This window comes from Impatiens glandulifera, chromosome 5, assembly GCF_907164915.1.
Source record: "Impatiens glandulifera chromosome 5, dImpGla2.1, whole genome shotgun sequence".
Lineage (NCBI taxonomy): Eukaryota > Viridiplantae > Streptophyta > Magnoliopsida > Ericales > Balsaminaceae > Impatiens > Impatiens glandulifera.
Window position 1 is genome coordinate 9,280,498 of NC_061866.1, and position 24,984 is coordinate 9,305,481.

General features: G+C 31.3%; 2 protein-coding genes across 2 annotated transcripts; one reads left to right on the top strand and one right to left on the bottom strand.

Annotated features, from left to right (window-relative positions):
- Positions 1 to 456: 456 nt before the first annotated feature.
- Positions 457 to 10,573, top strand: LOC124937979 (phosphatidate phosphatase PAH2-like). Its single transcript, XM_047478325.1, has 11 exons — positions 457 to 2,059; positions 2,416 to 3,126; positions 3,902 to 4,212; positions 4,291 to 4,364; positions 7,534 to 7,618; positions 7,787 to 7,873; positions 8,132 to 8,204; positions 9,318 to 9,361; positions 9,458 to 9,586; positions 9,682 to 9,783; positions 10,109 to 10,573. Exons 1-11 carry the CDS (start codon positions 1,003 to 1,005, stop codon positions 10,160 to 10,162), a joined length of 2,727 nt encoding a protein of 908 aa, XP_047334281.1. The 5' UTR covers positions 457 to 1,002; the 3' UTR covers positions 10,163 to 10,573.
- A 7,669-nt stretch (positions 10,574 to 18,242) lies between these two features.
- Positions 18,243 to 19,708, bottom strand: LOC124939156 (heat stress transcription factor B-4-like). Its single transcript, XM_047479663.1, has 2 exons — positions 19,173 to 19,708; positions 18,243 to 19,071 (listed from the first exon to the last, which is right to left on the bottom strand). Exons 1-2 carry the CDS (start codon positions 19,419 to 19,421, stop codon positions 18,409 to 18,411), a joined length of 912 nt encoding a protein of 303 aa, XP_047335619.1. The 5' UTR covers positions 19,422 to 19,708; the 3' UTR covers positions 18,243 to 18,408.
- Between the last annotated feature and the right edge of the window lie 5,276 nt (positions 19,709 to 24,984).

Below are 24,984 nucleotides of genomic sequence, written 5' to 3' on the forward strand. Positions count from 1 at the left end.
TATTTGATAAATAATTTTTGTGAGTATTTTAATATATATATATATATATAATTAATATAATAAAATATTAATTATTTATATTTTATTAAATTATTATATATTTTAATATTTAATATATTTTAAATAATTATAATATAAAAATAATAATATTTTGTATTTTTAATTAAATAAATAAAGTTAAAAAATATTAAAAATTAATTAATTAATTATATTTAATAAAAACACTCAATAATAAAATAAAATAAATAAAATAAGAAATGTGTAAATATATAAAGGTGGTAAGGATAAATAAGTCATTTTAAAATTAATTAAGGAGTTAAGCGGGGGTGGAAATATGGGAGGGGGTGGGAAAAGCAATTTGCATTTATTATTATTACTATTATGTATTTTTGTAGTACACAAATTTATTTATGTAAAAAGTACCAAAAGATGGTTACACTTACAGTCCCCATTGACGCACTCCATACCGACTGAGACTGAGAGTGAGCACCCTAACTGGTTCAACCATTTGCCATGTCTTCCCGACGTCATTTACCGTTCAACAATCGACGATTCCGAGAAGAGAACACACCCTGCAAAGCATTTTCCCACTCGATCTCCTCTAATCCAACTTTTCTTCCATTCACTTTCGTTTTCTTTCTTCCCGTTGATTGGTCGGCGGTGATAATTGATGGGTTCTATTCTATCCAGGTTAGTCAAAGTCCCCACCCGCCCATAATTTTGATTACTCTATTTTATTTAATTCAATTCAATTCAATGTAACAATAATTAGGACGAAGAAACAATAATACATCGTATGAACGTTTTATATGATGTAATAGTCGAAAAGGGTATATTCCTTCCGGAGAATTTCTCGGGGCCATTTGGGTCATGGCGGTTCGATCTTCCAATCGAGTTTTTGTTTGTTTGTTTTGTTTTGTTTTTGATATCTGAAAAGATCTTTCGGGCCATTGTAATCAATTTGGGATTTTCATTCTGGGATTTGTGTGATTTCTTGGGAAGATGCATGCCGTGGTGAGGCTCGGCAGCTACATATCCCGTGGAGTTTATACAGTTTCCGCTCCTTTTCATCCATTTGGTGGCGTTGTAGATATCATCGTGGTGCAACAGGAAGATGGGAGTTTCAAGTCATCGCCTTGGTACGTACGGTTTGGGAAATTTCAAGGAGTTCTTAAGGCGAAAGAGAAGCTTGTCAAAATAAATGTAAATGGCGTTGATTCAGATTTTTATATGCATTTGGATCATAAAGGGGAAGCCCATTTCACTAGGGAAGTTGATCCGGACGATGTAGATTCTTTATCATTTTCTGGTGAGGATATTGATGGTCTATCTTCAGATAGGAGGCCTATGAAGTCAAAAAGTTGTCATTTTGATGCAAGAACTCTTCCAGATTCAATTACACAGATTGATGTCAGCAATGGTAATATTTCTCGTGGCTCTCGTAGCTCTCGATTTCTGGGTTTTGTTTTGGGAAGAAAGTCTGTGGAATGTGATAGACCACCTCTACCCATTGAGGATGATAACTCTAGGGTTTTAAGGGCACAGTCATGGGATCAATCCGAGATTGCAGCTGACCTCTTAGAGGTGAGATGGTCCACCAACCTTGCATCATCTCCTAAGCAACACAAAAAAAACACTTCTAGATGTTCTGCTTCTGATAGGTCTGTTTGGGTGAAAGATAAGTATATTGAAATTAATGATAAACAACCTGATATGGTTCATAGTTTCAATGGCCTTGCATCCCATGGTGAAAAAATGAGCAACACTTCTCCTCCTTGTGCCTTTCAGAAGATGGAAACTTCTGATAAGGGGGAAAATGATGCTGCTGGTGTCTTCAAAGAGGAGGATGGATGCTATAGACATCAAATCGATCTTTGTGATGAAATTCCTCAAAACTTAAATTTAGAATCGAGCAATCAACAAATAACTGTAACTCCATTAATCTCAAGTAGTATTGAAGAAGTGAATGTCAACGCTAACACACTTCAAGTGGCAACAAAACTGTTATCTGAAGTTGTTCCTCCACATGAAACTAGCTTACTTATCAGCCAACTTCCAGGTATTCTTCCTCTATCTAGAGCATTTGATAACTGTTATATAAAATTACTCAATTATTTAGATTCAGTTCAAATTAAGCTAAAAGCTATGGATACTTAACTCGGTAATATAGTAAAAGTATAATTTTTTTTAACCTCTCAAAATGAATCAAATTAGGTTACTATAAGGGTAAATTAGTCTTTAATGACTTTCTCGATATTAGTTCCACATTTTATCAAATCAACTTTGATACCAATACTTTAAATTTAGATATTTTCATTTGGTTTAAACATTTACTTTTCAAATATTTAACTCATCAGTCACTTAATATTTAATATGATCAAACTCACCCTAACTCTGATGAAATATTTGACACAGAAAAGATCTCTAGAACTGAGGAAATCGTTCCTAGCTCAACCGTAAATAGCATTGTAAATGAAATCTGTACTCAGGTGGTTACTATTGACCCATTAGATGGTTCCGTAAAAGAAATTGAGTCACACAGCATAAGTGCCATATCTGATCTAAATCATTCAACACATGGACTAAAGTATGATGGAGAAGATAGAGATGGAAGGGACGAAAGGAAAGATTTATGCAGCGATCGACTCTCACAACAAATATGTGTTTCCGAGTCAGAATATTCAGAGGAAGATCAATTATTTTTTGGTGAAGTTGATGATATTGCCAATAATGAGGTGAAGCACACAGAATCAGTATCTACATTTTGTTCAGATGATGAAAAAAATCATTTAGTCATCTCTAGAGAATATGAAGGCCCCACCAAGGAATTATATGTGCCTCCTGTGTCTTCTAGTAGCATTGACATCCCTGGAAGTGGCACTGGTGATGAATTTAAGAGGACAGCTGAATCTTTACCTAACATTCAGTTTCATGGAAATGATATGGATGTAAATAATCAGCATAAGAATTCTTTAGGCCTTTCTCTAGATTTGAATACTGGATCCCCAATCGGGCAAGAAATGAAAGAAGGTGGTCTGGACACTGTGGAAGCTGATAACATCAAAGAGCTCCATATTGATAGCATGTCTGATGAGGATAAAAGTGTGCATGTCAGCCCCGCAGCTGGTAATATGAATTATATTCTTATGCATTGGTTCAGTGAAGTAAATGAATTTTGTGTCTGTCTGGCTATCTGATACTAAGCAGTTTTTCATTTTACTCCCAGTCGTATGAGGCCATTTATTATCACTGATAAGGAGAAGTAAATAATATTAGGTTGTATCCCACGTAATATAGTTGTCTTTGTGTCATTTCTAGTCCGAGAAAAATTACTACGAAAGTTCTTGACGCCTTGTTTATACCATGGCCTTTGATAGCATTTGATATTGAGCTATGATGTAACACATTTCTTTATACCATGGCCTTATTTGATCATGGGTTATTAAATAATCGACAGGTTATTTGAAAATAATCTTCTTTGTTGTGCACATTCAAATAACCGGGTTATTTGGAGTTCTTTTTACCAAATTTTCCTTTTAAATATAGTTAAAAAAAAGATGATAGAAGGCATGGAGAGTATTTTGGTATTTGATTTGAATGATGTGATTGATGAAGAGATTGGTGATTTGATATTGGTTATTTGGAATTAATCTCAAATAACCCAGATCAATCCAGGCCCAATTGTTATTGAGGAAAATTTACTGTTAGCCTCACTATTAATGATCAAAGTGACATAAATCCATTCATATGAGACCTTAGTGAGTAGACATTATTGCTATTCTATTGCTTGTATAATGAGGAATTCTATATGTATGACACGCATCTGTTTTAAGTATGCCTGTATCTGAGCTTAAAGGCTGAAGACACAATTGCTTCTAAATGAATGGGAAAACTATTACAGGTGATCCATCCAAACATGCTGATTTTGAGAGTGAAAACACGGGAGGTTGGTTTTTCCCATTCAGAAAATCGAGTGTGAAGGCTGCCCAGTCAGAACAGAATCCTCCTATAGTTTGTAATGACACAGAATCATTGCAGAGCTCAGTTAATGTTGATGAGGATAAAGTCATCCCCCCTTCACTGGAAGAGAAAATGAAAAAGAAACTCAGGGAACTCACTCCTACTTCAGAACAGCTAGCATCGTTGAACTTGAAAGAAGGGCCAAATACTGTAACCTTCACATTCTCAACTTCTATGTTGGGACCCCAGCAGGTTCTACATTCTAGAGTTGTTTGAAATAGTATTACATTTCTCTTTACAGTTGATGACTCTCTTTCTCTCTCTCTACAGCTTGAGGCTAGAATGTTTTTGTGGAAATGGGACACGCGTATAGTAATATCAGATGTTGATGGAACTATTACCAAGTGAGGTCTTTCTTCTAGCTAATGAATCTATATATTATTGCTCTTTATCTCATTTCATTATTGCTTGTACAATATTTTTATTGGGTAAGATTTCTTGATTGCAAATACAACTCATCAATTTGTATTTTTGGCAGTCAGAAAATAGACCATATTAAACTTTACCTTTCCACTCGAAAATGCTGTTAAGCTGTATTTGTTTGTTAACTGAATAAACTCTAGGCACCATTAAGGAATTTTAATGAAACAGTTTAAGTTGCTTACTTCATATATATTTCCAAAACTAATGGGACGATACTGATTTGAGCACTTTCATCACTGATAATTGGCAATGGTAATAAAACTTGTTTGGGTTGTGATATACAGCCTGCAACCTTACCTTGCTTATTCTTGATGTTTACTATTCTCTGGCTTAGCAGTTCTACATGTTCTTTCCTTATTTCATTAAGAACATAGATCCAGGCTTTCCAATTGACTTGGTATGAAACTATTAAATGTTGAGGTTGATAAGTGGAAATGTAGTTAGTTCATCAAGGGGATTGGGAAGAAAAACATTGTTAGAGCATTGTGGCTTCCTTTCTTCCCTTTCGCTTGATTTGTTCCACCCAACAAAGTGATCAAAATTTACAGATCCTAGCTGGGTTTTCCTTCAGGCTAAAACTCCAGCCCTGCCCCTTGCCTGAAACAAATGTGGTTGACTTTCATGAGTTATAATTTTATACAAGGCCAATGGACCATTAATATAATTATTTTATGTCTTTGGATTTAGGGTATTGTAAGACCAATTAGATATTAAAGTGTGGGTATATAAGTGGTCGAAATTAAGGTTTCTATAGTTAAGTGGCATATTGTGCAACTTAACAATATTATCCAAGAATAGCTAAGCCACGGGGCTAGCTGAAAAAGGATGCCCCAAGCTAAATTGCTCGAGCAATTTTGGAAAGTCTGTCCATCACAACCAAAATAACAGAATGCCCATGTGATTTCGGTTTTCGCTAACCCCTCAATGAAATCCATTGAAATATCTCTTCAAATTGGCTGCTGAAAAAGGATGCCCCAAGCTAAATTGAGCCATTTTGGAAAATCTGTCCATCACAACCAAAATAACAGAATGCCCATGTGACTTGGGTAACTCCTCAATGAAATCCATTGAAATATCGCTTCAAATTGTCTTAAGAATGTCCTATGGTTGGAGAAGGCCTTTAGGTCTTTGTTGTTCCGATTTCTGTTGTTGACAATCTAAACAAGTCTCGAACATCCCTTTCCATACTCCCTCCAATTTATATGCATGTCTAAGTTTCTTATAAGTCACCTTGACCCCTGAGTGGCCACCACTAGTAGAATAATTTATTTCCAATATATTCCTGTAGCTCTTCATCAGAACCTACCACGATTCCTCCCTATTTTCTTACTGTGCATTAGCCCACGAATACCCTTGAACACTGTTGGAGTCCCTTTCAAGCTTACCCACGATTTCTTTTAAGCTTACCTACGATTTTCTTCATTAAAACCGACAAAAATTCTGATATAACCAAACAAGTGCCCAATGTATTTAATCGTGAAAGTGCATAAGCGGACACATTTTCTTTACCCTTCTTATACTAAATCAAGAACTCAAAGCCCACTAATTTGTATAACCACTTTTCTTGAATCGGATTAGTAATCTTCTGTTCTAGCAAATGCTTAAGAGCTTCATGATCTGGTTTAATAACAAACGACTTGAAACGTAGATAACTCCACCACTTCTTGATAGCATATAAAACAACCAACATCACTAGTTCGTAAGCGGACAAGGCATGAAGTTTAGGACCCAACCCTTTACTTAAAAAGCAACTGGGTGACCTTGTTGAATTAAAAATTCCACCCACTCCAGTCTGGCTTGCATCTGTCTCCACGACAAACCCTTCTGCAAAATTGGGCAATGCTAATATCGGGGATTTCATCATAGATTCTTTAAGCTCCTCTAATACTGTAGTGGCCTCTTCATTCCAAATGATTTTTTCCTTCTTTAATACTTTCGTCAACGCATAGTTGTCAATAGCGCCCGTAGCGCTAGCTATAGCGAATAGCGTAGCGTAGCGCCCCCTTGTAGCTATAAGGCGCTATAGGCTACACACTTTCAAATAGCGCCGCCTTTCTAGCTATAGCGCCAATAGCGCCAATAGCTATAGCCCCCTTATAGCGCGCTTTTTTAAAAAGAAATATATATATATTATTTATTTGACTTTTTCAAATTTCCCAAATTATCTTATTTTATTAGATAAGATAATTTGGGAAGGCAATGGATCCATAATCTGAATAAATCTGCGATAATACGTTGTTAGTCCCAAAAACTACCGAAGTTGTTTGAGATTAGTAGGCCTCGGTGATGCTTTGATAGCATTTATTTTCGACATATCGACTGCTATCCCTCTTTTAGATATCACATGTTATGTAATCCACTTCTAAGCATCCAAAATCACAATTGGAGAATACTTGAATAACAATTGATTGTCTCTCAACAATTGAAACACTGCCCACAAATGCTTCATGTGTTCATTCTATGTTTTGTCTCATCAATATGTCATCAAAGGAAGAACAATACAAATTTCCTTAAATAGGGTCTGAAATCTCGTTCTTCTGTCTTTGAAACGGGTAAGGGGTTTGTTAGTCCAAAAAGCATCATCAATTAGCACATTGAGTATGCCGTGACATGTAAGGGAGAAGAACCAAGAATGAGATGAGGAAGAGCGGCAATATTAGATGTTCCTACAGTTGCAGATGAGATATGGTTAGAATTGTGTAGGTGAGGAGAGATTGAATTGTAAGAGAACCTTCAATAGATTCAAGTTAATTCTGAAATAATGGCATAATCGTTTTCCTGCCCTTGCTATCCTTCTATATGCTCTTAACCGCTTTATTTACTGTTAGCCGATTAACTGAAAAGACTAAATGACTTGTTGGTTGCAGCCACTTCCAACTTATTCTTCACTAGGCTATAACACCCTATCAACTTATTCAAGGGTTAGTTAACCTAACCCTTAAATTTCCCTCGAAACAGTTTCATCCATAATTTAAGGGAAGAATATGTTTATATTCATTGATAAAGAGAATACTTTTTCTGAGTTTTATTCAACTATTGTAGAGGGGGTTTTACACCTGACTTCTCTGGTCATTCGTGTTATTATTACAGATCTGATGTTTTGGGACAATTCATGCCAATGGTTGGAATAGATTGGTCTCAGACTGGTGTTGCACACCTGTTTTCTGCTATTAAGGTTTATACTATCTGCTTTGTATCATTAACATTTTATCATGTGATTCCTGGCCTCTTAGGCTAATCAAGAAGTAATCATCAGATCTTCAAATTTTCTCTATTGTGAGAATGTTTGTGATACTCAAAACGACATGTTTTATCTCAAGCTATTTCCTCCCATTCTTTGCAGGAAAATGGATATCAATTGCTATTCCTAAGTGCACGAGCAATCTCTCAGGCACATCTTACCAGACAATTCTTGTTTAATCTCAAACAGGTAACTTTGGACATCTTTCTTCTCTTGTGTGACATATAAATATCGGCTACATATCACCTTCAGATTTCACACCCATTTATTGTCATTTTTTTCTTTTTTGTGCATATATTTCATTGTTCATTTTTTTTTAACAACTTCAATATGCAGAAAATCTTCCATCTATTTTATCTTGCAAACCTACAAAGTGGATATGTGTATATTTGGGTTATACTGCTTACTTTACTGTTTGGTTAAATATTTATGTTGTTCCATTTACAGGATGGGAAGGCTTTACCAGATGGCCCCATTATTATCTCTCCAGATGGACTTTTCCCCTCTCTGTTTCGAGAAGGTAATTGAACTTCTTTCCATTCCTCACATTCCTATTTTAACATTTTATCCATGTCAATGTTTCACCTCCAACACAAAACTCAAAAAAAAAAGAATGTTTAGATGATTTTGATATTCTGATACAGTCAAGATTTTAATCTTCCATTCACCTTGATCTCCAACAGAAGTATTTGATGTAAATCTTCTCACTGCTTTTTTTTTCTCTCGAGAAAACGTTTCCACTATTTAACTTGTTTTAAATGTGCAGATGGTGTATTGCAATTTACATGATGCTGAATGTGAAATTGCATTGTTACCTTTTGTGAAAATTATGCTAATTACCATAGTTAGACTATATTATTTCCTAATTAGTCTTTACTAGTTAGACTTTTGTATTTCCTTAATTAGTCTTTTTTTCTTTCTTAATTATTCTAATTAGTCATTTTGTTCCTATTTAAGGCATAGTTTCATTATGTAATAAGCATCCAAGCAATACAATATCTTCCTCTTCACCAAATCTCCACACCTTTAATTTTCCCTCTTTTATTGAAATATTCAAGTCTTGTATCAAAAAATTCATGGGATGTTGTTACATTATTGATAGCATTACTTTCAATCCATACAAAATGCTTTTTCAGAATTAGTTAAAAGGATGTGATATTTTCTTATTGATCTCATCACATGCGCTTTATGTTAATATGCAGTTTCTCTTGCCTAAATATGCATGTGGTCTAATTGTTTCCATTGAATATTTACTAGTTCCATTATTGCACAATGCATTCAGATTTCGGTTTCTAGTTGGACTAGATAGCTTACCAATAACAAAACTAATAATTTAAACAGTTCTTTTCTCGAGTTCTCTACCGGAGTTTTATTTTTTCTTAAAATGTGCCAAGTAGGGGTCGAACAAACAAACTTCCACTTAGGAAGCAAAAACTCTTACCACTGAGTTACACTACATTGACAAAGATTTGTTAAATGGACAAAATGTTTCAAATACTGACTTAGGACTGTTGCATGTACATTTTCCCTGTAGAAGGAAACAATCAGGTTTTCTTAGCCTTGGGCTCCTACTATGTTTTGGTTTCTGTCATTTTTATTTCACAAACAAATGTCATTACATAAATCTTTGCAGTTATTAGAAGAGCTCCTCATGAATTCAAAATTGCTTGCTTAGAGGTAAGTTGCTTGCTTCTAAGTACTATTCCTAATTTCCTAGGACTAGATGTTCAATAGTGGATAGGCTAATTCTTTAGGTTACCTGATTTTTTTCAGGATATCAAGGCATTGTTTCCTCCTGAGCATAGCCCATTCTATGCGGGCTTTGGCAATAGAGACACAGATGAAATTAGTTACCTAAAGGTTGGAATACCAAAAGGAAAAATCTTCATCATTAATCCTAAGGTAGTTAGTTGCAGAAGGGTTATTTTAATAGCATTAAATTCACTTTTTCCTGTTCAATTTGCTTTCCTTGGTTTTTATTTATTTATTCTTTATAGGGTGAGGTAGTTGTTAACAGGCAAATTGACACAAGATCATACCCTTCTCTCCATGAACTTGTTCATGGGATGTTTCCACCAGTGGTGTCTACATCAGAGCAGGTTTGTTACATTCATGTCAATACTATATTATTATTTTTTTCAAAATAATCCAGGAAGATTGAAGATACTAAAAGTTTTTTTTTTCTAATTGTTTTGGATGGTTGATCTTGTTTTAGCATTTTTTTTTTTCCCACTTCTTGGCTTTATGATCTTGGGTGGAGTAGACCCGTTATTTTTTTCGGCTAAGACTTATTTTTTATTAAACAACTTTCACACTTTTAGCAAATCTGCTCATAGAATTTGTTTTACTGTGGATATCACTTCAAAATAACTTTTATTGGAAAAAAAAATGGGACTCTAAGATAACTTCATTATCATGTTGCAGGAGGATTTCAATTCCTGGAATTTTTGGAAACTTTCTCCTCCTGTTATTGATTAAGGAGAAATTGGATGCATGTCTTTTTACACTTCTCATTCAGGTACCTTGATGATTCTTTTCTGTGATCAGACGGCTAAGACTTCAAGTTGTGTATAGACAGACACCCAGAGTTTTGGTCTTCCGAAAACTGGAAAGTCAAGGAAATTGATACAGCTTAAAGGTTCCAAATATGGGATATGAGCAATTGCCAGAAATAATTTTTAGCACCAATAGAACTTATTCTAGGTAGGGAATACATAGCACCAATAGAACTTTTTCTTTAATCAATAACTATTATGAGCAACGAGAAGTTACTCCATGTAAAGGGTTTCAAAAGAAATTAATAAGCCTATTGAGCAACAGTTTCTAACTCTATGATCCAAATGATGTTTGATGAACTCATATTTCTAATGATTGCATATGATTCCAATATCCTTCACAAAGTTTCTTTACTGGACCTGAAAATGATGAACTGACTATAGGTAGATAACAGGGCATGAACTCAATCAGGGTAGTTTAAGTGTTAATTTTTATTTGACATAATGTAAAATAATGTTTCACTTTTTGATTAGATCTTGTTTGTTTTGCTTTATAATAATAACTCTAAAAACAAAATTTCCACAATCAAAATTTAGATATTTATATTTGAGGAAAATTGTGAGTGAATTCATGTTCCTTTCATAGACTAGCAACTTTTCTTTTGGGCATTGATTCCTAGTTAATGGCCTTGTGGAGCACAAGCCACAAAAAAAAAATGGGACTTTTGATGGTATATATGATCAGCTTAGACAAAATGATTTTCCAAAATTATTCTTTCTTTTTTTTACTTTAACTGAGAGGCTGCCTTTATAGATGATAAAGAAAAGGTACAAATAGTTTGGTTTTTTTCAAGTCAATATTATGGGCATATATTAAAAAGTTTGATGAGCATATTTATTTATTTTTTATCTTTTGACACAACCTTTTCTTACATGAAATATTTTAACTTGGGATATGACATTTGATTTGAACAAAATGCTCAATAATCTATTATCTTTGGAAGGTGGATTACTTTTTCTTTCCACTGAAACTCTCTTTTGCAGTTTTTGATTACTTGCTTTATGCTAACCTTATTTTAACCTTTGTTACTTTATGTTGTAATATGTGGTCAACTTATTGAACTTTATTTAAGAAGAAAAATTTATACAACCTAGTATTCTAGCGACTAGCTATATGTTATTGGACTAAGACAACAAAGTCTTGAATTCAATATTCACTGTAAACGACTTAAGTTGAGGTGAATCGTACTAATTTGTTGAAATTCGAAAGCAAAATACCTTAAAAACAATGTGAAATGTCTTTTTGAACATTTTTTTTCCGAATACTTTGAATGAAATAGAATTTTAAAAAATAAAAATAAATAAGAGAAAAGGGGGCAAGCTATAAACTTTGAAGTGCAAAATAGTGTCTTTATTTATCACTCAACACTTGAATGAGCGGTGGTTAGGGTAGCTTAAGCGGAAAAAAAAAAGTTGTTTTTTTTCCTATGTTTTAAGTTCAATTGAAAATCTAAAATAATTTTGAATGAAAAAATTAATAAAAGTTATCCGATTTAGTTAGTTAAATATTATTTTTATTTTTTTTGTATTATGATCCCAATTTCAAACCCTACCCTTTGTAATGCATTATTTTTTCTTATCTATTTCTTTAGGGTGTCCATAGAAAGGGTGGGGTCCTATGCGCCAACTAGAGTCCTCAAAATTTAACATGTCTAGTGGATCTACTACACATTTGGTAGACCGTCCTTGATAATTTTTCAGATAAAATTCTCAGATGGATGCATGTTTTACAAGTTTGGACAGGTACTATATACATAATAAATAATAAATACACATATATAGCAATAAAAATCCAGCAAAAGAATAAAATTAATAAAGCAAATTATTTTTAAATATCATCTTTTTATTCACTTCTTGAGAATCAAGTGCCATACACTAAAAATATTCTATTAAGTTGAGAAATCTCTCTATATAATGATGCTTAATTTTCAAAGTGTTTGGATTGTCGGGTCGAGAGCTGTGGTTAATTTGGATATATATGTGAGAGTAAATGGATACTTGGGTCGGGTTGTGGGTTGACCCCCCCATAAACTTAAAACGGTTAAAAATAAAATTAAAAACGTTATATGTATGCTTCGAACTCGGCAACCTAACAAAATAAGTACAACCATTTAACCAACTAGACTAATAAAACTTTATATTTTAAATTCAATACCAAATTTGATGAACGTTGACGTTTTAACAATATAAGTTCAACTTTTTAACTAACTAATCTATATATATATAATGATGCATAATTTTTAAAGTGTTCGTATTGTTAGGTCGAGAACTGTGATTAATTTGGATATATATATGTAAGAATAAATGGATATTTGGGTCGGATTGTAGATTGACCTGCTCATAAACAGTTAAAAATAAAATTAAAAACGCTATATGTATGTTTCGAACTCGCAACCTAATAAAACAAGTACAACATTTTAACAAACTAGGCTAATAAGACTTTATATTTTAAATTTAACACCAAATTTGATGAACGCGAGACATTTTAATAATATAAGTTCAACTTTTTAATTAACTCATCTATATGTATATATAATGATGTTTAATTTTCAAAGTGTTCGGAATACCGAGTATAAGTTCTACTTTTTAACTAATTAATCTATATTAATGATGCTTAATTTTCAAAATGTCCTGATTGTCGGGTCGAGAGTTGTGGTTAGTTTGAATATATATGTGAGAGTAAATTAAAAATTCTATCATATTTTTATCGTAATTTTTTTTTTGATTTTTATATCATTTTTCGTGCAAATGCACGTACTACATGCTATTGTTAAATAACCATTCAAATTTTAACCTATCTCAACAGCAACACAACCCAAGACCATCAACAAAAATACAAACTTTTCCAAGGCCCATCTCCAGGGGTCGATCCATTAGGTCACCTATAACTGAAAAAAAAAAATGAGTAAAAAAATATATATTCATAAAACTGTTCAATTATGATAATCTTTTATACATTTTTTTTCTAAATATGTAATCTTTATATTGATTGTTAAAAAAAACAAATTGTCTAAATCTTTTATGAGAACGAAAACAGAACTCGAAATTTTAGTCTCTTCAAAATTCTCACATTTAAAAATTGTTTTTTTTTTTTTTTTTTTTGTCAAATATGTGTTTAAAGGGAAAGTCTCCAATGGAAAATCAAGACAATAACACCAAATTGCTTCCTTGTATTACCATAACAGTGAAGCTCATTAAAGACAACTATATGTTATCGATATTAAAACCTAAGTTTTCACTACTTTGGGATATTTTTAACGAAAGGACTATTAAGAGATTTTTATATAAAAAAACAGTAAGTTTTCACATCATATGAAAGATTGAAAACTATATATGGAAGAGAATATATAATTTCTCAACATTTAAAACTTGAGAAATCATTATAAACAAATTTGAAACAATTAAGTGATGGAAGCTGGAATTGACATTATTGTTTGATTCTCTAAATATTAAAAGAAAAACTAAACTTTAAATAAATTTATCAGAAAGAATTTTTAAATTAATACGTTTGTTAGGTGATCTAGTTAATTTAAATATGTGTATTTTGAAATTAAAATCTTATTTTTTTTTGCGAATTAAAAAATATATAAAAATTAATAATATTATAACCATATTGTATATGAGAAATGAAGAACATTTTTAATCCCAAGATCAAGAAGCATCTTTTACTTGCATTTCCCAACGCAAATACACTTCCCAACAATATTGCTATCAATATATTTCTTTTTGGAAAAAGATAATATTATCTTGTAGCTTTTGTGGGCTTCTTGAATTATGATTTTTCAAATAAAACTATCATTTTATTTATAATCGTATACTCTCCATCAACTGTTTTCTTTCATTTAGTTTTTCAGATCGTGTATAATGATTATTATTTTAGGATACCAAAAAATAAGATATGAATATTAACCTTAAGTTCATAAGTTTGAGCCCGTGAGAAGTTCTGTGCCTGATTAAATGGTTAAATGTGTTTGCGGGCTATATATTTAATCTGTTGTCCCATTTTTTATCTTCAATACTCACCATAAAGTCATGGGTTTAAACCCGTCAGGCGACAAATTCTGCGTCTGATTAAATGATTTTAATTTCTCAACAAAAAAAAATAAATAAATAAACAATGGTTACTATTTATTTTTATTTTATTGTATAAATTGACCCTTCTTTTTCTAGAAAAAAGAATAAGAGTAATAATAGGTGGCTAGCACGTGCATGTTCTGGTCACGTGATGCAGGAACAAGAGGAACAAGAAAAGGACAAAACCTAGGGCTTGAGACAATTGTGTAAAATAAGATAGCTAATTAGGTCATACTTATAGCTAGAGTCTTACTTACGCACGAGACCGGATAATTGCACGACCAAGATTTTCTTAAGCTGACATTCTTGATCTTTCTCTCTCTAGCTAGTAACGTGGTTTTGCATCGGGCATGCAAAAGCATCTTCTTCTCATAACCACATGATGATGATTCAATATGCATAGATTTCATTAGAAAACAAAAGAGTCTGCATAGATTCTTTCTTCTTTGATGTTCTAACATTTCAATGAAAAGAAAATAAACAGATTTATGGAAATTAATAATTGGACTCCTCAAACACTGTTTCCGACAGTAACAAAAACAACAAACTAGTTATTCAAATTAGATCTAGCTAGCTACATATTTACATTGGAAATTAATTAATTAAACATGGGTTGGAGAAGAATTGAGAAGTTAATTCTAACATTTAATGTTTTTAATTTTAACTTGACAATTATGATGAGAGAAGTCATTTGGATTAAGGCTTAAGGGTTTTATATATGGCCCTTCATGAGTTTCATAAATCTTATATATAGTACGCGATTAACACATTCAAACTCGGTTTCTTTTCAAGCAAAAAGTCGTAATCTTCGTGACTTTATGGATTAATTTTGTTGAAGAGATGTAACTTATTTCAGACAGACAAATTTCATGCATCGCAATACAATGAGTGACTAGAAATATTAAAGCCACAAATCAGTATTAAAATAAAAACTAATAAGTTGTTTTTGAACCACTTCTCATGCTTTTGCCCAATTCAAACCTCCATTAGTCTAGTCGTCATTAAAAATACACCGGCTATGCTCAATCCAAATGGTCCAAACAATGAACACAAATATAGAGATTGAAGTTTTACGTTTCTTCACATATCTGCCAACCCAAAAAAAAGTTAACCAAGTCAAGAAGCGAGAATGAAAACTTTCAAAACTCCTTCAACCGAGAGCTTCTTGCACCTGGAGAGACAATGGCATCCCATAGTCATGGTTCCCGCTTAAACTCAAAGTGTTTCCTGATAGAATTGAACCCGTGACATTTTGATCTCTTAAGTCAACTCTTATCCCTAGGCTACCTTGGTGGGTTATGAATAATTTGCTCTTGTTTAAAGTGAATCATTATTTAGACCTTATTTATTTAAGATTGTATTATATATATATACAAAGTTTAGACCCAAACTTTAAAAGATTTCAATAGAATGATGAAATTGACATCTTTTTGAATGAAATTGACTTGTCTTTAATTATTAGCGACTTATGAGAGAAATTGATAATCGTTCTATCTAATATGAAGGAAATATTGTTGTTTTTTATGTTGTTTATCTTAATTTGTTGTTACCCGAATGGAATTGGTGAATGGTGAGAATTAGTTGAGTTTTGATGGACAAATGCATTAGAAGTCTTAAAGTTCGTTGATGACTATGGGTCAAATTTTATTTTATTTTTTTAGAAATGGCTTACGACATTAATTAAAAAGACTCGAAAAGGGTAAAAGGAGTACAAGAGCTGAAATTGAGCTTACAACAGTTTACTCAAAGTCAACACACGATGGCCATAAGGAATCCACAGTTGGCCTAAGAAACGCACATGGACATGAAATCATAGTACAAAAGTGAATAAGGAATGAAATTAACAATCAATCAACTAAAAAAGGACGATAGTAGTTGATTTCCTCGGACTCGTTTCTCTTGTCTTTGTCCTTGTTATTTCTTTCCTTCTTTCTTGTCACTCTTATGTCTTTTTGGGATATATTTCCGGATAGAGTTCCGACTTTTTCGTCTTTGCTAGCTTTTTTTGTAATTTTTTTTCTTTTGGGCTTGAGTTTGGAGTTGAGCGTATGAGTTTTTTCCCTTAAGCTGGTTTCTTTAACAACGTTGCGGCTTTCTTTGGTTTCGGAGCTCATGGGCCGAATTTTAAGACTATACAATAATAATGTATATTCTCGAGACTCCAAATCATTTAAAACGTTGTTTAGGTAGATTATATGATGAACAATTAAAATGTTTTGAAATACTAATGCATTGTTAAAATTCTTATTAGAACAATTTGACCCTGATGAGTATAACTTTGATATGTTAATTATCAATTGAATATTTGGTTAGTAAGAAATCGGAGAATTTTTAACAATCAAATTAGGCCGTTAAAGATTATTCTCAGTACCATTATGACAATGTCGGAGATTAGATCCGAAAAACCTGTGGATTTGTGTAGAGGTTATTTTTAAAGATTTTCGACTCAATTAATTATTCTAATGTATTCAATTTGTACTTTAACTTTTTTCATGTTATGTTTTTATAGTTGTACTTAAACGATTTTTTATTGAATCGATCATTTTTAAAAATATGTTTTGAATTGCACTTAATTCTTTTATGACCGCTTTCATTTTTTCTATAATTCATATCTTCTACATATGAAATGAGAAAAATAAAATAAATAAAACTCTTTTATATATAATTTCTTCCATCAAACCAAATATCCCAACTAAAGGCAAGCCGAGTTCAATCAATAAATAGGATGAGAAACCTCTAAGTTGTATCATCTCCACCTTTTCTATTAGAGCTCATAATACTGATTATTTATAAGGATGACTTAAGAGATTGGTTCGATTCCGACTTAAAACGCCTTAAATGAAAGTAAAAATCATGATGAGAAAGATTATATTAATTTTCTACATTAAAAATGGCGTACTTATATGAAAAATCCAACTTAAATTAAACCTCGGACAAATTAAATATTTACCATTAACAATATTATCTTCGTGTTTACAAAAATTTCATGATGAACCCATCAAGTGTGTTGATGGAAATATATGACTTAAGAGACCAAAAAATCATGAATTTTATTGCTCACCGGAAACGCTTCAAATTGAAGGAAAAAGTCATGGTGGTGAAGTGTCATCCTAATTTTCTTTAATTAAAAAAAAAATCATAAATGAATTTATATTTATTTTGCATTAAAGTGTGTAATTAAATATCTATTTTATTTTTTTTTCAATTAATTTAAAACACTTTAAAATAATATCTTGTTTGGTGTTAATGGAAAATGCTACAGAAGATTCTTAACTAGTTAGTGGTGAGAATGGTGAATGTTTTCATGATGATTGAATTGCATGTAAAAAGTAGATTTTAGTGATGTATATAAATATATATATATATATATGAATATTATATAATACAATTAGTTCAATTTAAATGCAACTCAATATCATTTTATGCTCTCAACTAAAAGAACAAAAAAATGTTTCATTTGAGTTCCAAAAAGCTTACATTATATTATACAAAACTTAGAAGTTGAAGATGTGGGTTGTTATCTTCCTCAAATTCAAAATAATTTTTTTTTTAGTTTAAATACAATATAATATATATTTATAAATATGAGTGAAAGTCATATAAAGATGGTTCCAGAGTATGGGCCATAGGTCCGTATGGATCAGAAAAGATGATGCTAGCTGTATCAGATTTATTTTACTTTCTTATAGTCTTTCTCACTCTAATAAGAAGTAGCTAGACTTTCTCATTTTTTTTTTCAAAAAAAGTAATCACTATTTTTATGTACTTTATTAGATCCGAAAAATCTAATTTTTTTCATGTTTTTTTAACAAATTTATGCACACAAAAATTGAATATCCATGGTCTTATACATTGACTGAATAAAAATTAATAAGTCTTGAGAACTTTTAAAATAAAATATATAATAATAATAATAAACAGTACTAAAATGTACATAAACGCATCGACACTAAAATGTCACATAAAGTAAAACGATCTGAAACAAGAAAGATGAGATGAGAGATGATCAAAACTGGAAAAAAAAAAGAGAAAAGAAATAGTTCAAAATTCATAATAAATATTATATCATCATTAATTAATTAATTAATCGTAATTTTAGCAAGCTGAAGGTGGCATAAGATTCAACCCTAAATCATCATCTTTTTCCAGAATCAAACGAGCCTTCTTCGATTGTAATGGAACTCCAAATAGTTTAGTTTTACAACCTTTTCCATCTGAATCTTCAACCGTCGGTTTAACACCCCAAATACTCGGAATCTGATGATGAACCGCCGGTTTAACACTTCCCTGATGAAACCCAATCTGACGGCTCTGCATCACCGACAAAGACGAAGGAAAGGCGGCGCTTGGAGTCACCGGCTTTACATGATTCTGCACGAAGTATATGATATCATTGTAAAGCTTTTTCATGTGTGCTAGTTCCGACATCAACATATTGTTGCTCCGACGAAGTCTTTCGTTATCCTCCGACAACGCCGCGACAGATCCGACGTTGGATTGAGATTCGTGTGGCCAGTTACAGGTGGCGGAACCTAGGTCGTCGGAGTCCGGCGGAGATATGCTTAAACGAGTTGAATATGGGAAGAAAGGGGGAGGTCCGATCGGAGAATGGGGTTGTTGAAGGTAATGATGCCCTGGTGGTGATACCGGAAGTTGGGATGTTTTCCGACGATGGATCTCGCATAAAAGATGTTTTTCCCCTTTTTTGAAGAACTCATTTGCGAACTCCCATCTGTCTGGTACAATCTTTCGAAAACCCTAATTTTTTTTTTAAAACCAAATGTTAGGTCAGAATGTTAGATCAGATCATCATGAAGGAAAAGAAGATGTGAGTAAAAGAAACGTGAAAAAGAACATACATAAGTGTTGAGCTGGCGAACAAAACTAGAGAAATTGTTATGTTTGAAAAACCTAGGAAGTAGGTCACGTGCGAATTCAGGTGGGCGCCAGACGACGAAGGTTGAATCATCTTCTCCCCATGAAACAATATGGTCGGTGGTGAGATCGTCGACGAGTTGGTAGGTTTTGGTCAAGAATGGGGCCGGAACAGATTTCTGTGAGTCCAAAGATAGTAACATGCCGTCGCAGTTATCCATTGTTAAAGCCATTTGAGTAAGAATTCAAGAACCCTAATTATCTTCTTCTTTCTTTGATCTTGTGGAAGAGAAAGAGAGAGGATTAGAAATGGTTAAAACCCAAAAGAGATGAAGTTACAAGAGTTGTGGAAGAGAGAGAGAGATAGTGATAAGTGTTTGTTGTATGTGTTTTCTAGATTTTGTGGACTTCCTCGGTTATGTAATGGGAGGGAATGTGTGTCTCTTTGTCTTTTTTATTTGGGTGGGTCTGAGGAGGATGTTTTTATTAATGTTTGTAGATTGTACGGCTACTAATTAACTTAATACATAATTACTGTCTTAAGGAGGAGGATAATTAACAATTGAAAATATATATGAAATCTCTACTCTTTTAAGTGCTAGTAGTTAATAATAACTAATTCTTGAGTTATTTGAGATTCAATATTTGATAAAGAGATGTTAGATTTGATTATGTGTTATTTCAAAATATTATGATAAGTTTATTGTAATATGGGATTATTTTTGTTTTAACAAGTTAGGACTTTTAACAGCATATTCAAATATCTTCACTAATGGTCTAATATCACAGTGTTGATTTTACACTTTAATTTTTAAAGTTTCAAAGAATTAACGGTGTTATAAGATTTTAAAAATATGCGTAAAATCTTTACCAATGCCAAATCAGCAACTATACGCCGACTGTCCTATACTCTTCATAGTGCCTCTCTATGGGGTTATGTCAAGAAGTTTCTTCTAAAATATCTAAAGGCTATTATTATGGTTGTATATATTTACCGTCAATAATTGTCAAATTACACGAAATATCGACTATTTTAACAACAGTTGAAGACATCCCTTTGTTAATTACCTTTAATAACACAATTAATAGTATTAATTGTTAAAGATAATTTTTTTGCTGGTGAAGGAAGACAAACGTTTTTCATTTAGTATTTTTCTACGCAAAAATATTCACGAATGGATCCAACAACGGGTATCAAACCATACCGTCTTTTACCTAAAAGAGGATTAAGTTAAACAACTTTTATTTTTTGAAGTCCCGGATATGATGTGTAGTGTTGATGGTTAGTACAACTCAACAATTATGACTATTTTCCGCGAAAATGGTTAAAATGTTATTAAATTATAGAGATAAGATTCAACTATTTATACTTCGGAAACGAAAAATTACTGTTGTTACAAAAAAGTACGCCCCCACAATTATGACCCTTAATTATTTTAACTTTTTTTTAAGTTACGAGATTATTTATGGCCTTATTCTATTGCGGCCTTCTTTTATATTACATCACTTAATTCATTAATAAAATCTTAATATATTTTTTTATTTTAAATTTATTTTTTTTATAATTATATATTAATACTCTTTAAGTCTTTTACTCAAAAAAAAAATACACACCTCAAAATCATCACCAATTATTTAAATAATCAAGTTATTTAAATAACCCAAATATGATAAAGAGCTATATTTAGTTTTGTTGGTAGTGAATGTAACATATATATAATTGTAGTATATTTGTGGTTACATTTGTATATATAGGATGATTGTTAGATTTGAATAGTAACAAAAAGTTGAAATAGTAATGAATAAGGTGGGGGATGTGTACACGTAAAACGAGTAGAGACTGTGTTTTCCATTTTGTAGGTTAGCTTTTGTTATCTAATGGCACCAACAACTCATATCGAATCCCCATGTAAAAAAATAGCATGGCATACTAATTTGATGGCATCTCTTTCTCTTTCTCTTTCTCTCTCTTGAATATATAGATCCAGAATTTAGTATTTGTATGTACATCACAGTCACAGGTTAAAGTATGGAAGTACGCGACGAGACTTAAAGCCTGTCCATACTGACCACATTTCACTACTTCTTCTTCTTCTCCTTCTTCTTCCCATTTCTTCTCTTCCTTCGCTTTCTGCTTCTCCACACGGACTCTTTTCTTTCTCTCTCTCTCCCCATTCTTCTTCCAAGTCTAGTATCTATCTTTACTATACTCCAAGACCCATATTTGGATTTTACTTATTTCAATCAACCCTAAATTTTATAACTTATATAATGTAATACCCTTCATTTATTTTTCTTCAATTTTAAATAATTAAATTTTTTTAATAATTAAACTGATTAAAAACCTAAATAACCTGATATCCGTGTTTTTAAATAGATGACGTAAAATTTGGATTGATATGGCTCGATTGTTTTTTAGTAGACTATCTAGTTATAAAATATCGTTAAAATCGTTAATTATTGTAGTCGTTTGGATAAGTATTGTTCGTTGTGCTATTATTACGACGTTTTCTAATATTTGTTTTGAAAGGTCGGTGAAGTCGGTGAAGTCGGTCGTAGAGTTATTCGATCTTTTTAAGGCCATCTACGAGATCGATAATCTTTTTTTTTTGGAATTAAAGGAGAACTAGCATGACACCCACAATCATGATCCCCTCTTACGTGTTTATATTTTTTCTTTCTTTCATGTTTTTGTGATTTTTTTTTTTGTGTTTAAATGATTTTTATTATTTTGAATATAAATGTACCATTTAAAAAAATAGCATTTTTTTATTAAACTAGATGTCTTTTGAGAGAAATTAAAAAAAAACCCCTAAAAAATCAAGATCAAACAAGTTATAGTAAAAACATTATCTTTAGTAAAGAGTGTATATACTTTACTTATTCTCTCACACACATACACACATATAATAAGCTTAGATCTAAGAAAATTAAAATAATGATAAATTTTTGAAAAAACAATAACTTTAGATTGAACCACGTCTACACCAAAGTTGTATAAACTATTATTACAAAAGACAAAGTTATTAAAAAAAGTATACATTTTCTTGAATTAATTAGTCTTGGTGATAAGAAAAATATCAAAAGAAACTTGTTTGAGGATTCATCTCCTTCATTTCAATCTTTTGAATAGCTCCTTTAGAAAATCTCACAAAGGCTTAATCATGGAGATGGTTTCATTAGCATATGTGTTATAGTTGGTCTTGGTTAGCTTTTGGAACAAGACCTAGTATGGTGAGTTAAGTTTTATGCAAAAGTTTCAATTTAACTTCTATTGAGGTATGCAAGAAAACGATCAGTTAAGGAAATGTACTATGTGTTGTATGACAATTTCTCGCCCCCAAGTGTCATAAATGAGAAGGTTTATCTCTTGGGAAATTATTTCCAATTCCAAATTGCTTTGTAGGTAGTTTAGATGAAAATGGTACGACAATTTCTCGCCCCCAAGTTGTTTTAATCGACAACTTATTCTAGAATTCTAAACATTTAAAATTTTATTATCTCCATATACATTTCCGATATTTTAATAATCTTGCAACTCCAATGAAAGACTCAATTAACTTAATGGTATAGTGCATGTATTCATGTCTTTGAGACCACGAGTTCAATGTTTTATACCTAAAAGTAAACGAGGAAGTGATGGAATCTATCCTAAGTAGCATTTCATGCAATGAAACTATAACTTTTTACTCTAAAAATATTGATCAAGATATTAATGATCCGTCTCCCATAAGCATCTACAAATGGTGGGCTATAGAAGGAGCGGTTGATAAATGAAAATGTGTTAAAAGTGAGGTGTATGTAATGGTTTCCAACTAGGGTTGGGATAAAAGTGAGGGATTCATTCTGCCATGATTTATAGGTGACAGTCGAGATAGAGATAAGACATATATATGGCCCAAAGTGATACAATAGGGAAATGATGGCTAATCATTTCAACAAGATATACCCACCACTCATTGTTTTGATCATGCATTTATGATCATTATTGGTAAATCCCAAGTTAAAACTATTCAAGTAACCCCATAATGAGCTTCTCATTATTTGTAAAGAAGTTTATTCCTATATTTATTTATTTTTCTATATCAATAGTGCTATGAAAATTTTGAGATTTACTATGAAAGAAGTTTTGAATTATCAATTTAGACGAGTTCACGGGTGAGCTTGTTTGATAATGTAGTTTTTTGGGATTTTATTAAAAATACATTATTTGATAAAAATCCTATGTTATTTAGGTTTTTAATTGGTTTAATTATTAAATGTCATTTTATATTTAAAATTGAAATTAAAATTTAATAAAAATAAAGTAACTAGTATGGAGTGAAGCTCATATTTAATAACTAGTATGGAGTGAAGCTCATATATAATAACATTGAAAATTTGGTTTTAACGAATAAATATTATTAAATTTGTTAATATAAAATATTATTTCATTTAAATTAATATTCAATAAAATATTAAAAATATTATTTTTTCCTAATTAAACCCATCATCTAGAAAGATAAAGACTGTTACTATTTCTAAAGTCGAGTCTTATAGAATCCAAAAAATGGATTTCAAACAAGCCATACCAGTACAATCAATTCGCACGACATCTTATTTGATAATACAAACTTTCATATTTCAAAAAGGAAAGAAACAAAAAATAAAGCATGAAAAAAACATTAAAGGTCCCCCAAATAAAGGGTAACTAAGGAAAGTTAAGAGAGAAAGGATAAGGAATTGCAAAAGTGGAGAGCTAGCTAGCAAAGAATCAAATAAAACTAGTCATAACAATAAATTAGGGCTTCATACTTCACTAGATTCTTGTTTAAGGGTCCAAACTTTTCTTTGAAATCAATAGAGGATCTAACTTGTTTTTTTCTATTTACTTTAGAAAGAAAATTTAAATTTAGTCATTGCTGAGATTATGAAAATACAATATATAACTTGTAAGAATTTAAGTAGTTAACTAATAATGAAACGAAAAAAATTATATATTAATTTGAGTTATTTTTAAAAGAGGAGAAAGTAAATTAAACACTAAACAAGTTGAGAAAAAAATTAATTAATTGGTTTTTTTAGCTGAGAGGGAAGTTCTCATTTCATTATTTTAGTTTACTTATAACCAATCAACAACAAATGAAGAATAAGCATAATAAAGATTCCTTGAATCAACTAAAAACATAAAATACAAAAAAAAAAAAGTCTTATTGATGTGCATGTGGGAATATTATTTAGAAAAATATATATGCATGGAGTTATTTGAAAAAATATATATATAGGTATTTTTACTGTTTATATACTTGCGGATTTCCAGCACTTTAAAATAAGTTCAATTTTTTAATTTATTTTATCTTTATAAAATTTAAATTTAAATAATATTTTAATAATATAATTCAAATAATCCATTATTTTTCTTTCAAAAAGAAAATTTTAACTTGGATCAATTTGTTTAGCTAAAGAACAAAAATGAAAAAAAAAATTACAATTACAATGAATTAGAAAGGCGTGAGAGAGAAGACAAAATGAGATTTTGTCAGCTTATTTTTATTGTCCATACACAATTAAAGCAAATAAAAATTTTATGGACAAGTTTTCGATATTCAAATTAGACTTAAAGTTATTTAAAATCCATGTTAGAGGCTATATTTTTTTTTTTTAAATGTTAAATGCAAAAGGATGTAAATGAGAGTTGTTTAAGTTTAACGACAAAAACATTACAAAATTGAAAGAAAACATTTAAAAAAATAGCACAACAAAAAATAGTTCACCAATTATCAAAAAAAAAGGAACAAATTTTAATCGGAGATTTTT